We start from the raw sequence: 19,907 nt of genomic DNA, 5'->3' as shown, positions 1-19,907 counted from the left end.
AAAACAAAGTGAAACGCTGGATGAAATTCAATGTCTACTACATACAAATAAATATTAGATCTTTGGTTTACTCAAAATGGTGTAAAGCCTCGTTCACAAGTGGTGCGAGAAAGCTCAGCAAAGAATTTAAGCAACATTTGGTGCACAGGGTCAGTGGGCTATGACCAAGGCATAAACACAAACTTTTGCAGCTGCAATTCACTTGTATCTTGTAAATTGCAACCAAAAATGCAGTCAGATTGAACCTTTTAAGAAGTTTAGAAGAAAACAATCATTAGGCGCAAAATAATCTGTCCAGAGTTGCGTGATATACAGAATATTTAAACTTAAAACTGGTCATGACACCATAATGCAACAGTATGAAATAAAAAGTTTTTTTTTTAGATCTTTGGACCCCTTTCGAGACTTGGGGCATGCTTGGAGCATGTTATGAGCCTTCATTAGGACAACCGATGTGACTTCACTCATCAGATCTAAACACTATAAAAGGTTGCTTTGCTTTGCCGCAACATATGTGAACGAGGCTTAACAAATATTCAATAAAAACAAGAAATTCACAAGGATAAATCTTGCACATGGTAAAACTTAACTATAATGAACTATTCAAAACCTGCCTTTCTTTCTCTTTTGCTATGTGATGATATGTGCAATATCAGGAAGACCTCATACAAGCCATTACAGGAATAAATGTGCTGATTGAAATATGTATACAGTCATTTACCCTGTGAATGCTAATCCCATCCCTCCCTCCCTCCCCCCCCCCAAAAAAAAAAAGAGATTCAAGTGATAACCATATTAATAATAACAAAATCATCTGTACAAAAGATTGATTAGCGTGAAATGAGTCAAATTCAAAGCGATAATCATAATAATAATCTGGTTATTTGTTAGACACTTCAGACATACATTGTATATGTCTAAGAGCTTATAGATTTATCATTATCCGGTGCCAACCGCATCAGAAACGTTGTAAGCCTAACAGAGCGCTAACAGTAAGCTCAGTCACATCTCTCAGTCAAAACATTTGTTTCAATGTTAAGCAATGCCTTGTTGTAACATTAGGCATCGCTGCCACATTACTGATTATAACAGGGCCTCTGTTAGTGCACTGTCAGCGCTAACAACGTTTCTGTGCGGTAACTACAGGTCGTCAAATTAAATTAATCATTGCCACTCACATTTGCACAACCTCCGCTCCCTGGGGAGTACTCCAGCCAGTCACCATTGAGGCAAACACACCGGATCCCTTCCAGTTAAATGGATAGTGTGAACATTGGGCGAGTGTCCTAAACAAAAAATTTCCCCAACCCCTACTCCTGTATTTGTTATTTAAATCAGACATAACTGAAAGTTTATATGTAATGTACAGTATATACCGAATTATACACTGTAACTGCCTAATTTTAAACTGAATTGCCAATACAATTCAATGGAATAGTACTTCACTTGTTTTCTAAGGGGAAATTTGATAACGTCCCAGTACAATGCTTGATTTGTGGATGAATTAAAGGACAATATTTAGGATACCAGTATTTGGAAAAGATGCTGTATAAATCAGATTATCATTATTACAAATAGTGATTTACTCATCATTCAATCTCATAATATAATTCCTAAAGCAAAGTAGTGGCATCATCAAATATTTGTAAAACAAACAACATCTGTAGTATTTCATGAAGCCTATCAGCTTATGGGGACACAGAAGTTAAACTGAAATCTGTCACACAATCAGCGTTCTGGTCAGGTCCCAGCCCATCCGCACATACATGTAGCTACTCCAAGAATGAACGTGTTAAAATAATTTACCTACTGGTATATGCTTATGTACTGCCAAATACTTACTTTTCTTTAAATTGCATGGTTTACTATTGAAGGTAAATTAAATCTTTATAGCAGATATATTTGTCATTAATTCATTCCATGTGAAAGTTTGAATTCTACATATGAGGTTAATTATCACTTTCTCTCGGTAATGCTTTTATTTGTGAGATTTAGTCAGACTTACAAGAGGCATTTATCCTTCGGATGTGATAAAATTAGTTGTTTTATATTTTTTGATATTTTAAAGAATAATAATAATAATTAACATTATTTGTATAGCACTTATCACAATAGATGTCACTAAGAGCTTAGGAAAAAATAGAATAAAATATACTATAAAATCATTTGGAAAAAAAAAAAGATCTTGTAAATATTAAGGAAATAATTTTTCAATATAATGATTCTCTTTGTCCATGTTTAATAAAAAGGAAATATCTGGCAACAATTTATAATTTTTCAAAACAGACATTTAATATTTCATTTTTCTATTATATAATTATGATTAAAAATATTGTGTAAAACATTTCAAATATATACCTATGTACATGCATATATCATAATATCAATATGTAATATTCATATAGTCTATTTATTCAATAATCCATTTGAAAGTGAATACAGAAGATGGATTTCTTACTAATTTATTTGCATACCAATATAGTCATCTGTAAATATTTGATTGTCGAGTTATCGCTGTCATTAGCTAGTTCTAAGTAACACAATAGTACTTGCTGTTTATAATCAAAATCCATTAAGAATCTTTAATGACATTCTTGGATACAATTGAAATAGCATAGCATGGGTGTTTAATATGTCAGTCCCAATCATAATGATTGATGTCAAGTTTGCTGCACTGCCTTCAGCTCAAATTTTCAAATGCATGGGCATGTCTGCTTTGAATAGTACTAGTGCTCATTACTTATCAAACTAAGACCAACGGTGAAAGTACTTTTCTATGTTCCACAGTAGTAAAGAAAAAACTATTATTTATCGTCACACCCATAGCACAGTGTGACGTATTCCCAAAGCTGCGTTTCATACTTCAAATTATCGCCCAACGACAACTTGATTTTAAAGTGTAGGCCTACTGTTATGGATAAGTAGTAAGCAGTGAATAGTTTTGATGAAAATTCAGTACCCATTTACACCCCCAAACCAAGTAATGGATCAACCAGCAGTTAGTGTACCGGTAGTGAATTGGCACACGATGGCTGAAATGGGCTCCAAGCTGAATTTATGCTTGATTGCATACTAATATATTGCAATACATTTTGGCGAGAGGCCTGCACTCCTTCAAGCAAAATCAGATCCAGTCTTTCCTATCCAGTAAAATTTTACACCCTTTTTCTTTCTCGGCCGTTACACAAAACTTCTTAATCGATCGTAGGGCTGATTTTATGCTTGATCACAATGATCACAATGTGCAATCAAGAGTTAAAATTAACTGTACGACCAATCACTCAGCTCCGTGATACAGGCCCCTGATGAGGGTAGACCTACCATCTATACAACTGTAATTCATTCACATCTTGATCAATACTGCAACCAAATTCTGATTAAGAGGCTGAACATCTTACACTGGCTATAATCTCTGAAAATACAGTGACTACATTCATAATAACATAATTTTCAAAGTCCAATTGGACCCTCTTCAGTTGCACCCTACATTTTCTTTGCATGACTCATATAATTGGTGATGTCATCTACTAGAACCATATTCGATCCCCTTGGTGCGACTTTACAAGGTCTTCAGAGTATCGAAGTTGCCCCCATGGACGTTACACTCCGTCTCCCTGCCTAGTTATCATGAATACATTCTTTAGTTCCTAGCAAGGCGATGAAGACGGTGCCACGATGATCGGCGTGCTGTGACCGTTACCGTTTGCGGGCGGCGTTGTAACATCGGATTCGCGGTTATCCGGCTGCTGTTGCGACCCGTTCCTCTGCGGCTCGATCGGGGGGATGACGGGGACCGGCGACGGGAGAGGTACTGACGATAGAGCAGGGCTGGTCGGAGTCTGGGTGATGGACGCGACTAACCTCTCGGGTTCTCGAGGTCTGTCCAGGAGCCTCTCCAAAGGCTTCTCCTTCTCAGGTTGTTCCTTGATGGTCTTTTCATCCTTGGGTTTGCGTGGCTTCTTCTTCTTGAAAGCGCTGGACTTGGAGCTGGGCGGGACCGGGTTGTAGTGCATCAGGCAGAAGACCAGGTCCGTGGAGAGGAGTGGGAATTCATAGGGCGGGTTGGTGATGGTGTAGCGCTTGGAGGATGGTGTGCTGGTGGACGCTGTGCTGTCTCGGAATCGGTAGATACCAAAGCACAGGATGCCATAGTTCTTGATGGCATCTACAAACATGTCTCCATACATGCCTCCATTCTGTAGATACCAAGAAGAATAATCAAACTGTAAATATATCTGTAAAGCGATTTAAAGGGGCATCATTCTGTTGGACAGTATCGAGCCACATAAAACCAGAATATTATCATTTTGATCTAAGCGCTAAAGGATAAAGGACTTATACATTTGAGCTTCAGGATAACTCCATCAAAAAGTGTATATTTGAGACAGGTTGTGAGTGATGAAAAGGGTAGCTTTACGGACTACTAAAAACCAAAATGATTGAAAACGGTACATCAATAAATTGCCAATTCGTCTATTGCCAACTAGTCCGCTCATCACATGGTCTACCTTCATTTAGTCTAATGCCCTTCCGTCCATCAACATTTCATCTATACAACCATTCGGTCCAATAACCATTTGATCTTATAGTCACTATAATCTATAATCACCAGTTCGTCTATTACCATTTTGTCTCATTACCTTTTGGTCCAATACTCATTTCCTTTTCATCAATTTCACCCAATTAACACTAAATCAAATATTGGACCAACTGTTTATTAGACGAAATGGTGAGTGGACAAAATGGCAATTAGACCATGTGGATAGTGAACAAACTGATAGTAGACAAAATGATAGTAGACAAGTTGATAATTGGACGAATTGGCATCAGACCAATTGAAACCACTGAAAAAGGATACTGAAAAAGGATATTTTTCAAAAGGAAATTGAAATGATAAAAGAAGTTTACAAATCTATGGAAATTTCTAGAATGGTAGAAGCTTAATACATGATCACTCTTAACCAATATTTTGGTATCATCTTTAAGAACACATTCCCTATACTGACCCCATATTGCGCGAATGGCCCTTCAAAGAGCGGAAGCTGCGCTGCCTTGCATCGATCCCTATTGGCCAGGAGTTCTGGGTTGTTCTGGCCAGGTTTCATGCCACCTCCTTCGGCTAAGATCTGCTCAAGTTCTGGTGTAGCACCTCCAGTGATTAGGGTCCTGATGAGGGTGAGGGCGTTGTCATTGAAGTATGTCTATGAGGAAAAAGAGATAAAAGTAAAGACAGAGTTACATGTAAGTTCTGGCTAGGTTTCATGCCACCACCCTCAGCTAAGTTCTGCTCAAGCTCAAACTCAAAGAAGTGTGACTTAAATGCCTGGTTGTGTGCGGTATAAAAGGTATAACCGCATTGGTCAAATCAAGCGAAGAGGACACGCACTACTGCGCATTGATCAATAAGATTGCACGTTGCATATCATGCACGCGCCGGCATTTAAGTGCGACTCTAAGTCATACTTAAATCTTTGTGAAACACTCCCCCCCTGATGATTACTTACAGCACTCATGAGTGAGTCCAACACACTGACAGCGAAGGCCGTACCACAGGCAAACGGCTGGGTCAGGTAGAGTTCAGTGTCTGGATCGTCATCATCATCTTGGTCCAAGAATTGCACATTGGAATCATTCACTGCAAAGATACCCATTAAATAAGATAAGTCATAAAGTTAACATTACAAAGTCCTATTAAAAAAAAACAAGTGGAGCGCCTCTGGCAGTCCCGCGATTCAATATAGCAGCAGTGCTGACTTTGAAAATGACTATGAAATAATTATTCACAAAAAACACCATTCATGTGATATGCTACCATACTACATGTACGTTTATTGATCCGAAATGACATTTGACCTTGATCAAGTGACCTACATGTACGACTTGTGCAAGATGAGCAATGATACTGGATTACCCCTATGTCTACATTTCAATAACTACATGTATATCCATAACTTTCTTAGTTATGATGACAATTCAACAATTACATACAACATGACCAAAGTTCATAAACCATAAATGACCTGCGACCTTGGTCATGTGACCTGAAACTCGCACAGGATGTTCAGTGATACTTGATTACTCTTATGTCCAAGTTTTATGAACTAGCTCCATAAACATCAACAGTTGATTGAAATTCAATACATACCCCAACATGCCCAAAGTTTAATGACCTTAAATGACCTTTGACCATGGTCATGTGACCTGAAACTCTGGCAGGATGTTCAGTAATACTTCATTACCCTTATGTGTAAGTTTCATGAACTTACATGTAACCTTTGGTTAAGATTTGATGTTGACGACGCCGCCGTCGCCGTCGGAAAAGCGGTGCCTATAGTCTCACTACAAAAATCCTGGGGTGGTATTCTGGAACACTGGCATAACTTTTGTCATAAATTTTGTCATTTCTCTCCGAGATGTGACACCGCTATGATTGTCACAAATCGGTATTCTGAACATTGTCTTTTCCCTGTCATATCTGTCAAAGATCCCGCCCATCTTTTCGGAAGCAGTCCAATCAAAATCATCGTTAGTTCTCAGTGGGAGCCCTTCTAGCCAATAGGAAGGCCCCGTGACAGGTTGGGCGTATCCCCAATACAGTTGTTGGCATCGCGCAACTACGTGAATATTAATGCGCTTAATTACAAAGAGAGACAGGGAGCTGTGAAGGATTTTAGAGGAGAAGTAGAAAAAGAAGGAAAACAGAGAAAAAAAGGAGAAATAGATATGTGGGGCCTAACTAATTGTAGCATGAAAAAATAATTTTGAAAATTGTCATGGATGACGAGTGAAACTAATACCACAATCTAATCTAAATAATATAATTATATGCTTGACATTCAGTCGACAGGGTATCGAGATATTTGGTACTAAAAGATATGACAAAATTTATGACTGCTACCCCCCTGTCATAACTTTTGTCATATCTTTTGCTTGTATAAAAGGATTACGCGTATTTAAAGCCGCGTATTTTTGGTGTGCGCTAAAGAGAAGAGACAAAATTTATGACAATTTTTGTGACAAAAGTTTTGACATCCACCAGAATACCGATTTTGTCATATCTCTGAGAAAAGATAAAATATGGAGAAAAGACAATGTTCAGAATACCGCCCCTGAACTTTAATGTTTATTGTTTTCAATATTGTTCATATGGATTTGTTCAGAACTTTCAAGATATTTGTGACTGAAACAATGACATTTAATTCATCTCCTGGGGAAATAAATAGTTTTACATGCATTACAATACATGTATATGTGGAATGAAATTGGGATGGTGTTACCGTCCAGTTTATTTTTCACATTTTTGGAAGCACTAAATAGCGATTTTCAAGAGCAAATTTTTTTCAGGGCCTTATTACACCAACAGATAAGAAATGGGACCATGCACTCAGATTTTTAAACTCAAATCTTCCCAAATGTAATAAATTTGCCTAACTCTAATAAAAATTATGAAGTCTTTTCTTTCCTACCTCTAATCAATACCAACTTGCCAAAAAGAGATAATAGTAAAGACCGAGTTAAAGCTAAATGAACGTAGTTGCAGTAAAACACTGATTTCGTTTCGTGAGAAAGTCTGTAAAACCAAGGTAAGGTATTGATATATCATCGTGGATCTAGATCTGGTACAGTTACATAAACTGAACTTTGTGAAATCATATCTAGCTAAAAAACGATCACACTGAAGATCGTCAACACAAATAGGCACACGTGGGACAGTGTATTATTATTGCTGGAATAAAGACCCGACGGAAGTGACCGAATCCGCACTTATTTTGCTTATTTCTCAGCAATTACACAATTTCTTCCAGAATCCTTTGGCACATATTTTTTATTCATACAAACAGACACTTTGGTGATCATTATATTAAATTCTGTAGAAAGTAATTTTGAGATTTTTGGAAGCACTAAATAGCGATTTTCAAGAGCAAATTTTGTTCAGGGCCTTATTACACCAACAGATAAGAAATGGGACCATGCACTCAGATTTTTAAACTCAAATCTTCCCAAATGTAATAAATTTGCCTAACTCTAATAAAAATTATGAAGTCTTTTCTTTCCTACCTCTAATCAATACCAACTTGCCAAAAAGAGATAATAGTAAAGACCGAGTTAAAGCTAAATGAACGTAGTTGCAGTAAAACACTGATTTCGTTTCGTGAGAAAGTCTGTAAAACCAAGGTAAGGTATTGATATATCATCGTGGATCTAGATCTGGTACAGTTACATAAACTGAACTTTGTGAAATCATATCTAGCTAAAAAACGATCACACTGAAGATCGTCAACACAAATAGGCACACGTGGGACAGTGTATTATTATTGCTGGAATAAAGACCCGACGGAAGTGACCGAATCCGCACTTATTTTGCTTATTTCTCAGCAATTACACAATTTCTTCCAGAATCCTTTGGCACATATTTTTTATTCATACAAACAGACACTTTGGTGATCATTATATTAAATTCTGTAGAAAGTAATTTTGAGATTTTTGGAAGCACTAAATAGCGATTTTCAAGAGCAAATTTTGTTCAGGGCCTTATTACACCAACAGATAAGAAATGGGACCATGCACTCAGATTTTTAAACTCAAATCTTCCCAAATGTAATAAATTTGCCTAACTCTAATAAAAATTATGAAGTCTTTTCTTTCCTACCTCTAATCAATACCAACTTGCCAAAAAGAGATAATAGTAAAGACCGAGTTAAAGCTAAATGAACGTAGTTGCAGTAAAACACTGATTTCGTTTCGTGAGAAAGTCTGTAAAACCAAGGTAAGGTATTGATATATCATCGTGGATCTAGATCTGGTACAGTTACATAAACTGAACTTTGTGAAATCATATCTAGCTAAAAAACGATCACACTGAAGATCGTCAACACAAATAGGCACACGTGGGACAGTGTATTATTATTGCTGGAATAAAGACCCGACGGAAGTGACCGAATCCGCACTTATTTTGCTTATTTCTCAGCAATTACACAATTTCTTCCAGAATCCTTTGGCACATATTTTTTATTCATACAAACAGACACTTTGGTGATCATTATATTAAATTCTGTAGAAAGTAATTTTGAGATTTTTGGAAGCACTAAATAGCGATTTTCAAGAGCAAATTTTGTTCAGGGCCTTATTACACCAACAGATAAGAAATGGGACCATGCACTCAGATTTTTAAACTCAAATCTTCCCAAATGTAATAAATTTGCCTAACTCTAATAAAAATTATGAAGTCTTTTCTTTCCTACCTCTAATCAATACCAACTTGCCAAAAAGAGATAATAGTAAAGACCGAGTTAAAGCTAAATGAACGTAGTTGCAGTAAAACACTGATTTCGTTTCGTGAGAAAGTCTGTAAAACCAAGGTAAGGTATTGATATATCATCGTGGATCTAGATCTGGTACAGTTACATAAACTGAACTTTGTGAAATCATATCTAGCTAAAAAACGATCACACTGAAGATCGTCAACACAAATAGGCACACGTGGGACAGTGTATTATTATTGCTGGAATAAAGACCCGACGGAAGTGACCGAATCCGCACTTATTTTGCTTATTTCTCAGCAATTACACAATTTCTTCCAGAATCCTTTGGCACATATTTTTTATTCATACAAACAGACACTTTGGTGATCATTATATTAAATTCTGTAGAAAGTAATTTTGAGATTTTTGGAAGCACTAAATAGCGATTTTCAAGAGCAAATTTTGTTCAGGGCCTTATTACACCAACAGATAAGAAATGGGACCATGTACTCAGATTTTTAAACTCAAATCTTCCCAAATGTAATAAATTTGCCTAACTCTAATAAAAATTATGAAGTTTTTTTCTTTCCTACCTCTAATCAATACCAACTTGCCAAATTCTCATCCAAATGAAATAAACTCTTTGATTTGACTTGATTTGAAATAAACTTACCTGAATTTAATAGAATAAATTTACCTGAAATGTAATCAAAATAAACTTGCCTCTCATAGAAATATAAATGCACCTAAATCTCAACTTACCTAATTCTGTGATCATGGGTACATTAGCTCCTACGGCCGAGCCTCTTCTTGTGACTTCTGAAGTTCTCGTGTGTAAAGGTGATAGACTCATTGGCATGATACCTAGTAAGGATCAAACACCATTAGAGATCGTCATTAATTCCATTCTTAAAATAAATCACTGATTTTGGTCTTTTATACAAACTATTCAAGCAGAACTCGATTGCTTTAAAATAACAAAACTGGAATTATTCATTACTGGGCGATTCCATACGAGACGCACGGGACATTTTGACGATTAATATTCTCGTAGCTGAATGCTTGAGCAATAAAATTTTCTTTTTGTCAATGATAAAGTCAAAGCAGGTAGTTATATGAAAACTGATAACCAACAAAGTATATTACCAGAAAACAAATTGAAGTTCTTGAAAATTGGTGATTTTCTAGCATAGAATCGCCCAATGCTTTTTTATAATTTTAAGAACATTCATGTCAACCACAAATGTATAATGTAGTGGTCCTGATTGATTTATCATTTGTATTGATTTTCTTGAATTTCTTTTGACTAACTCACACACTTATGATGTAACCTATCATTGTTCTCTGAAGGTCTATGTAATCACATACATAAATTTTGTTCAGCAACAGATACTTTATATTCTATCATATTACACGTATACTAATATTTTCAATTGGGTAGAACTGAAATTATTTGACCCCTTCATTTATGAGGTGGCAATTATATGACAAACTTTCTAATTATTTTAAGAGGCTAGAATAAAATTGCTACATTTCTAAAGGAGTAGAAGGAATATATCAGAGATGCAAGACAGTGCTTTGAAATTTTAAACTTTCAATGAAAATTGACTATTGAGAAAGGAAATATGATACTTTTCTATTATTATTCGAGCAAGATTAATTTCTTTTAGTTTTATATCTTAAGACAACTAATAAAGTGAAGAGATTTTTTTTTTTAATAACTATTTGCATGGTTGCAGTGAAGTTATTTGATATTGGATGGACAAAAATGGATCAGTTAAAACTAAAACATTATACATGCTCATGCAACATTAACACGTTCAATTTAACATGATCAGGAGCCTGTTTCACAAACTAAGACTTACAGCCATTGTAACTTTGCAATTGTAGTTGTAATTTGTTGTGAAACAGGCCCCTTGAGTGAAGCAATAAAAAATCAAAATCCTTTGATTTTAATATGTAGTTCACAGCTAAGAAATTTGCACAGAATACAAAAAATTTTGGAGGAAATTTACTTTGTTGACGGGAATGAGAAATAATTATCTTTCCTTATTGCTTCACTCCTAAATACATTCTGTTTCATCAAAAAAACTTGTTGCAATAACAAATAAATAAAAAAGTCTTTGACAAAGTCAATATCAACCAATCATATTCCATGATTTAAAATGCTACAAGTTTAATGAAACAGGGTCTAAGGTTCACGACAGAGCACATGACGCAGATGTCATGATAATGATATCACGATGATGATGATGCTGCTGGAATGGAAATGAAGATGGTCACGGGTTTGATCTACTCTTCTATCTATCTCTCGATTCTTAAGGCCTCCCCCCTCCACCGCCCCCATCTACCCCCCCCCCCCCCAATAAAAGAGAGAAAGAAATGGTTCCATGACATTTGCTCCGGCGACAATTGCTCCGATTGAAAATCTGCATGTCAAGCCAAACATAAAACCTCACCTCCAAAACTACATGTACATAAACCCTTATCTTTACATTATTCTGAACCAAAAACTTTATCACAATCCTAACCCTCTCACTATGCCCTCTGAGTCATTAAGACCGGAGCAATTGTCACAAGAGCAAATGTTGTGTCACCAAAAAAACGGCTAACTGTAAGAGGCAAAATATGAGTCAATGGGTCATAATTTGCATTTCTTAAGGTATGATATGAAAGCTTGTAAGTCTTTCTTTTCATGTGCAAACGACGGAGAGCTCATCTCATCGAGGACCACGTGCCAGCACATTGCCCCCTGTCTCACCAGAGAAATCAACCTGCCAAACACACTTATATCAAAGTTGTGAGTATGATAGACTTTCCTAGGCAAAGTACTCAAGGTTTAAAATACAGATAACTTTGCTTCAGTCAAATCTCTTGGGACTACAGAAATCTGTTTAAACACTGGCAGATCGGGGGGGGGGGGGGAAGCCAGCTGTGCCCCCCCCCCTTTTGAGAGGCACAATTAAAATTTGTAATGTAAAAATGCCGTTCAAACTGAAGTGTGCCCCCCTTTTGAATGTCCTCAATTTTCAGTTAAAAAACCTTTCCTTTTTTCGCTTGTCAAATTTTTCCTTGGGAAAATCTGCCCCCCCCCCCCCTTTGGAAAATCCTGGATTCACCCCTGGTTTAGACTTTGGAAGATCTGAATTAGAATAGGATTATAATGCATATTTGCAAAATCTGATCTAAAAATTTGCTTTGAAGTTGACTGTGGGTATAAAACGTATGACTTATGACGGTCAACTTGTGAAAGTTTAACTGTATTATTAATTAGGGAATATTTAGTTTATGTGATACATACAGTGTGTCCTAGAAGAAAGGAAACCGGATTTCCCAAGTTCTTTTTCTTTAAACGCAAATGAATTACGATTTTATTTACATCATCAAATATTTTAATTATTCCTCCTTATTTTGATACCTAATATGAGAGAGTTCATGTGCAAGTTAAGTTTGAAATTTTAATGTCAAAATCAGGTTGCGCTGATAAAGTGGGCAAGATTGGTTTGTGATACAACAATCGTGCTTATTCGACGATTGGCTCATTAGAATTTCTTTTTTATTCTTTGTTTCTCTCACAGATCCCTGAAATGAGAATGGAATCAAAGTAACAAGTGAGTTTCTGTGCGAATGGTTTCTGATATGCCTAAATATTTATTGCTTTTAAACTGCCATGCGTGAAGAATTTACTAAGCTTCTGGTATCAAATTAAAGATGAGATTTCACTCGTACCATGAGTGTCAAATTTATAGTAAAAACATATTTCATAATTGTAATATCTCTAGAAGCAGATTTCCTTTCCCTTGGGACACACTGCATAATGGAGATCTTACCTTGGTTCTCGACAGAAATCCAACATATCCAATACATGAAAGACAAATAATGATGAAAACTGTCCAATCAAAGCTTGGTATGTTGGTCATGTGATGAAAACAATGACGATGGAATGTTAATATGTTCATTAGTTATCACCATCAAGTGCAAACAACATAAAAATGATACATGCACTGATTATCACTCCATTTAGTGGCGAAATTTGGGATTGTTTTATCAGTGAACGGGATTGATTTAAATCTAATTCTGATCATATCATATTACATGCTAAATCAATGATTTGAAATTAAATGACTGAGCACATGTGTACGTCTAAATGGTTGCATATGATTTGATCTGTAAATTGTTAAAGTTTTCACTATCAAAACTTGTATTGTAAATTTAGTGAGATTCATTCCTACATTGTAGCTGTCAAAACAATAAAATTAAACTACGTATCTTATAGAGTGACTTTTCTATTTGATATACGTGACTGGTGTTGCAAAACAAATAAAGGTACAAACATTTAGATGGTTATACACACAGAATGTGAAAGCAAATGTTTTGTTTATTCCATGATCACATTTGATATGTAAACAATATATCTATTAAAAGAAATTTCAACTCCTTTGATGAAAACTTGGGAATATGTTGGTGAGGTCTAGAAATGTTGCTTGAATGGAACCAATGAGACTTAAAAATTAACAGGAAATCTGAAAATATTTTGGAAGCACGTTTATCTAACCCTTGCTAATTTGAGGAGTGCATGTTTTGCCCCCCCCCCCCAAAAAAAAAAAAAAAGATAGAAGAAATAAACTACAAATTTCACCTGTATAGATCTTACAATAATTGACACTTGGAGTCAATTAAATGCCAAATCAGACTCTATAAATGCATGCTGTAAATTCTTTAGGGGTGTTTTTTTTTCTTATGAAACTATTGAAATTCTTTTGAGAATTCTGCTTGTGTTTGTACAAATAACATAATTTTACTGATTCTTAAAATGGAAAAGCAGAAGCAAATATTTTGAAGAAAAGCTGGAATGCTATTAAAGAAGATAAATTCCTTATTGCATTTTAATACCTATCATTGATATAAACACAAACTTGTTTCTCCATTTATGTATTACCAGTAAGTGTTTATATTTGTCTTCCTCCTCAAATATGATGGAATATGTTTGTGACAGATAACCTAAAAAGTCTGAATGAGAGGAAAAGAGATTCCACCTTGTGAAGAAATTAGCTTCTAAGATGAAATATGAATAAGATTTCAATTATAAATGAGCTTTTTTTTCATGAAGTAATTGCTATGCAAGAAAGCTTTGAAATGTATCTAGGAATTGCCATGAATTCAAATCTACGATTTGCATTATTTGCACTAATAACATTTTTTTTTAATACTTAAGAATGTATTGAGAATGAACCCTTGAATGACTTTAAGAACAGTTTATGAATTCGGACCAAATGATACTTTTTTTTTCTTAAGAGTAACCTTAATCTAATGTTGCAATATTAGAAAGCGTTGAGTGATTTTAAAACAAATGCTACACAGAATTTGGTTGTTGTTACACGAGAAGTCCACTGCACATCCTAAGAATCGACTAAAACTTAATGGCCAGTATTCTGCACTTAAGTTTAATTCGAACTCATTATATGTCGCAAAATGAAACTTGATCTTTTTCTATAGATCAGAACCAGCAAGTTTGGTTTCATTTCATTTTAATTTTCAAACTAGGCTAAGGAGAATGAGACAGTTACCTGTAATGCTAACTGTTTTGTGCTATCCACTAATAGGATATACACATATGTTCTGACTGTATATAAATCATTATGTTGTCAACCTATAATTATCAAAATGCTTACACACATCTATGGAGAAACCTTGAGTTTGATTTCAAGTCTTAGAAGATGACGAAGGTATGAATCAAATTTGCTGGAGATTTGAAATCCCTCCGGAAAAAAGGCAATATCTTACAAATTTTAATAGAAACTAGCTATTAATTGGGATCGACAAACCTTTTGAACTAATAACAAAATTAAATACAACTTCTATTTTTATTTACTTCTTCCAAAGGTTTTATTTTTATTTATTATTATTTTTAGGCCTTCTAGACAAAACAATGAAGTGAGAGAAGACGATGGATTAAGCACCAATGGACTCTACAGGCAAAATTGATGGGTTGGGAATCAATGAGGATTGGATTAAGGGGAGTCAGCATTCTTTGGGGGGTAACCACTGAACAAGGAACCCACCCTGCAGATCTGCATCCCCACCATCTTCGAAAACATCCTCCCCATCATCATCACCATCGTCATCATCGCACTCATCGACATCCTTATCCTTGTCCTCATCGTTCCCCTTCCTGCCGGACGACGCGGACAGGAGGAGCTGGTTGTTCCAACCTTGCAAGCCGGCCTTGGTGAGTCCGACGGAGTCGTCGAAGGTCATGGCCTTGATGTTGAGGGAGGCCAGGATGGTCTCCTTGTCCTGGAGGCTCTGGTCGTCCAGGCTGTTCCGGCTGGCCGAGAGGATCACGCACATGTCGCACTGGTTGACGTTGACGGCCCTCAGGTCGGCCCTGCTTAGCGGTGACCCCTGTAGGATTAAAGCAGCAAAGATCATGATTTCTTAGAGTGCAATGGTCTTGTCATTCTGACTCCCACCTTCCAAACAGATGGTCATGGATTCAAATGCCAGCTACATGTATGGTGTTCATTTCGTTCAGCAAAAAAATTAATCTATGCACAAGTAAATTCTGAATTCTACAGAGACAAGGTGAACGGGTGTCATGCAAGACTATTTCTCTGAATGTACTGGAAATGCCATCTGAAGTTTAAGCCAGAGTAATTATAACAATTATGAGACTAATTATATTTGAGGGGGTGATAACCTCAATTGTTCGTATATTTTCTTTGAATCTGGCTTTCCACATTGCCCCTTTTCTAGTAATAACTGTTCAATAGATGCTATGTTTGCATTATAGTCATTTGTTAGTCCTGTGGTTAAAGGAGAATGAAACTCTTGGAGCAAGTTAGCTTTTGTGAAAGCAGAAAAATCAAAGAATAAGATCAACAAAACTTAGAGTAAAATAGGACTAGCAATAAAAGAGTTATGAGCATTTGAATGTCGAGATCACTAATGCTATGGAGATCCTCCCATTGGCAATGCGACCAAGATCTGTGATGTCACACACGTACAACTCTCCCATTTGGACACTGAAAATATACCCCAAAACATATCTTTTTGCTCATTCTAATCATATGACAAACGATTCATCAATGATATAATGTTGTGAAACCTCTGTACTTGTCATCTCATAAAGAGAACACCTCACCTTGTGATAGACTCTATAAAAGTGAGAATATAAGTGAAATAAGTACTAAAGTAATGAGGGAGTTGTACGTGTGTGATATCACAGATCTTGGTCGCATTGCCGTTGGGAGGATCTACATGGCACTAGTGATCTCAATATTCGAATGCTCATAACTTTCTTATTATTCATTCAATCTTCCTCAAACTTTCAACAATATGTTTCTTTGATTTTTCTCTTTGATATGGATTCAGCTGGTTTCAAGGGTTTCATTCTCCTTTAAGAGAAAACAAACTATTATGATTGCTAATTTAATTGTGAAAATAATTAGAATAGTACCAACATGTTTAATCCAAAGATTTGTCTATTCAGGAATGTCAATGCAATTGTTTTTTAACTCGTTTTCTGAAATATCCCCAATATGAATGTGCAATGCCTTATCGAGTATACTCACATTGAGGACGAATACTTTGGGGAAGTTTTTGACCGTCTCCCACTCTCTCTTGATGTAGTCCAAATTACCCAGTAGGACTATCGTCTTGAGCTCCTCAAAGTGGAAGTTGCTGGCCCGGAGGGGCATCACAAAGTTACGCAGCCCAATGATCGGCGAGCCTCTATCTCCAAACAAGCACGCAACTACATGTGACGTCAGAGCCACTTTATGGGCCTGCGTTCGATTCTGTCAGAAAGAGATATAATCAATTGGTGAGTGAATGATGTATAATGGTATCAAATCCTATGAAGATCCAGGGTTTTATAGAAGATAGAGCAGAGAAGTTTCTTCATATTTTGAAAAAGCAAACGGCAATAATGGGGAAAGAGGACAAGTCCCACCTCCTCTTTTTTCTGCTCCCCCTCCCCGTTCCTTCTTCTCCACTTGCTATTCCTTCCTCCCTACCCTCCTGCTTCTTCTCCTCCTTTTTCTCCATCTCATTCTCCTCCCCTTCTTCTTCATCTCATTCTCCTCCTCCTTCTTCTCCATCTCATTCTCCTCTTCCTCCTTCTCTTTCTCATTCTTCTCCTCCATCTTGTACTCATTCTCCTCCTTATCTCATTCTCCTCCTCGTTCTTCTCCATCTCATTCTCCTCTTTCTTCTCCATATCATTCTCCTCTTCCTCCTTCTCCATCTAGTTCTCCTCCCCCTTCATCTCATTCTCCTCCTTGTTCTTCTCCATCTCATTCTCCTCTTCCTCCTTCTCCATCTCATTCTTCTCCCCCTTCATCTCCATCTCGTTCTCCTCCTCCTCCATCTCGTACTCCTCATCCTTCTAATTCTCCTCCTTCTCCATCTCGTTCTCCTCCTCCTTCTCCATCTCATATTCCTCATCCTTCTCATTCTCCATCTCGTTCTCCTCCTCCTTATCTCATTCTTCTCCTCCTTCTCCATCTCGTACTCCTCATCTTTCTCATTCTCCTCCTCCATCTAGTTCTCCTCCTCATCTCATTCTCCTCCTCGTTCTTCTCCATCTCATTCTCCTCCTCCATCTCATTCTTCTTCTTCTTCTCCTCCTCCTCCTCCTCCTCCTCCTCCTCCTCCTCCTCCTCCTCCTCCTCCTCCTCCTCCTCCTCCTCCTCCTCCTCCTCCTTTATCTTATTTCTCTTCTTTCACCCGTCCTTCTCCCCCTTCCCCCTTATTCTTGTTCAATTGGTAAGTAACATAAAAAAAATCTACATCTTTATTGCTAAAATAGATTTGCTATTAAATATGCTATCCATTCATTAAACAGCTATCCTAGTTGCTAGGGAGAATATTATGTTCTTACAATCATCGCTTCCTCCACTGATTTATCGGGGCTCCAGTGAAACATCCCCGTGCAGTCAAACTCTACCACATCCTCTTGCTCTTCAACCTTATTGGTCGATTCCCGCCTCCTCTGGTGTGGGCCGACCCTGCAGGTCAAACGTCAAAGTTCAAATGTCAAGGGTCATACATTACATATCAGATGTGTTCTGCTTCTGCTTTCCAACTCTGCCGAATTTTTTTCCCCAACATAAAAATATAGGGGCCACTTGGTTGACAGGAAATGATGTAAGTAATTCCATTTCGTTTCCAGATTTAATTCCAATATATAATTTTCAGATTTAATTTCCACATCTCCGTGCATTTCATGACTATTATAATCTAATCCCATCACGTTTAATATAGTTTAGAATTAGTTCCCATTTCAACCAAATATATTTCATATTCTTACAAAAATTAAGGCAGACTCCTTTTAATATATTATTTTGCCATGTAATGCATCTACATTTTGGTAAGTTTTCATTAACTTGAAAATTCATGAATTCATTTTCTTTAACTATCTATTTGTATCATTTTAAATGACTTTCAATTTTGTTCACAGAAAATGTTAAATTCAATTTTTCATGACTGGTGTGATTCCCATTTCACTAAATGTAAATTGAAACAAATTTTTCCTAAACTGAGTACTGATTATTTCAGGAACAACCACAGTAAAAGTGTCCTAAGTTGAAAAAAAAGAGAGATTAAATTGAACTTTAAGAATTTAAAAGAGGGCATCTTCTACCTAAAATTGTTGGTAAAAGCAACAATAAAACTCATGATGAAACAGATATTGCCATGGAAACATGCACACCAACTTCAATCATTTTCAAATGAAAACTGTGATATGGAATTACATATAAGCGAAGATCAACAATTCTAATCCCAAGATCAAGTAAATCAAAAATGTTTGTGATCAAGCTTGGTTGTGCAATATTCCAAGGTGAAACAAAATATGAAATTGAAATCACACCAACGATGAAAAATCATTTTAAAAAATAAACAGCTTTCACATTCCTTAATAATTGATGCAATAAAATAAATCATTCTAATGTGCCAAATAGAATTGTAACTGTAACAAAAGAGTTAGAGTAAATAAATTCAGAAAAAAAGAAGAGTATTTCATTTTTTTTTAGTAGAAAGGGTAACTCATGTAGAAGAAAATAAAACCAAAAGGGGGTAGAAATATGATGAATTGGAAAGCGAGAATGGAAATGAATAGATTAAAATGAAAAGTGACCAAATAGAGTCTGCAAACTTTATAGTGAAGTAATGAAAGTGAAGAATAGATTTTGATGGGGGGAAAGGGTTGTGACTCTCGGAAGTTACCAAAAGATGCCTTGTTAAAGTGTGAGAATTCATACCTTATTCCATGTCATGCTAAAAGGCTTCATTGTTAGACATCTTTTTTTTTTTGGGGGGGGGGTCAGATGGGATAACTAGTAGACTAGCTTCATCCTGGGGGGTGTTTCATAAAAGTTGTCAGCACTATCTAAATTGTCAGTGCTGACTATTTCAGTGAAATCCTTGCCTTTGATTGGCTGAGAAGCTCTGCCCTCTGACTGTTACTATGGTAACTGTCAGAGAAAGACATCTTGTCACTGCTGACAACTTTCATGAAACGGTCCCCTGATGAAGCTTGAAATTGGGGAAAATCATATTTTACCTTGAACGACATAACGGATTAAGTTTAATGAGCATGAACTAATGCCCAACTGACACAATGACATTTTTGCACCAACAGACACAGAAATGAATAGACAA

General features: G+C 36.3%; 1 protein-coding gene across 1 annotated transcript in view; it reads right to left on the bottom strand.

Annotated features, from left to right (window-relative positions):
• Positions 1-1,313: 1,313 nt before the first annotated feature.
• The window catches only part of LOC129281961 (calcium-activated potassium channel subunit alpha-1-like), a 91,693-nt gene continuing 73,099 nt past the window's right edge, over positions 1,314-19,907 (bottom strand). The window contains exons 20-26 of the mRNA XM_064113420.1: positions 18,127-18,253; positions 16,817-17,041; positions 15,305-15,647; positions 10,005-10,106; positions 5,505-5,635; positions 5,007-5,201; positions 1,314-4,196 (exon numbers count right to left, since the gene is read on the bottom strand). Of these exons, the coding sequence (XP_063969490.1) occupies positions 3,648-4,196; positions 5,007-5,201; positions 5,505-5,635; positions 10,005-10,106; positions 15,305-15,647; positions 16,817-17,041; positions 18,127-18,253 (1,672 nt within the window). The 3' untranslated portion in view covers positions 1,314-3,647. The remainder of the gene's footprint in view (positions 4,197-5,006; positions 5,202-5,504; positions 5,636-10,004; positions 10,107-15,304; positions 15,648-16,816; positions 17,042-18,126; positions 18,254-19,907) is intronic.

The sequence above is a fragment of the Lytechinus pictus genome, chromosome 18 (assembly GCF_037042905.1).
Source record: "Lytechinus pictus isolate F3 Inbred chromosome 18, Lp3.0, whole genome shotgun sequence".
Classification (NCBI taxonomy): domain Eukaryota; kingdom Metazoa; phylum Echinodermata; class Echinoidea; order Temnopleuroida; family Toxopneustidae; genus Lytechinus; species Lytechinus pictus.
Note: the sequence above shows the minus strand (reverse complement) of the source record. Positions and strands in the feature narration are given on the sequence as shown.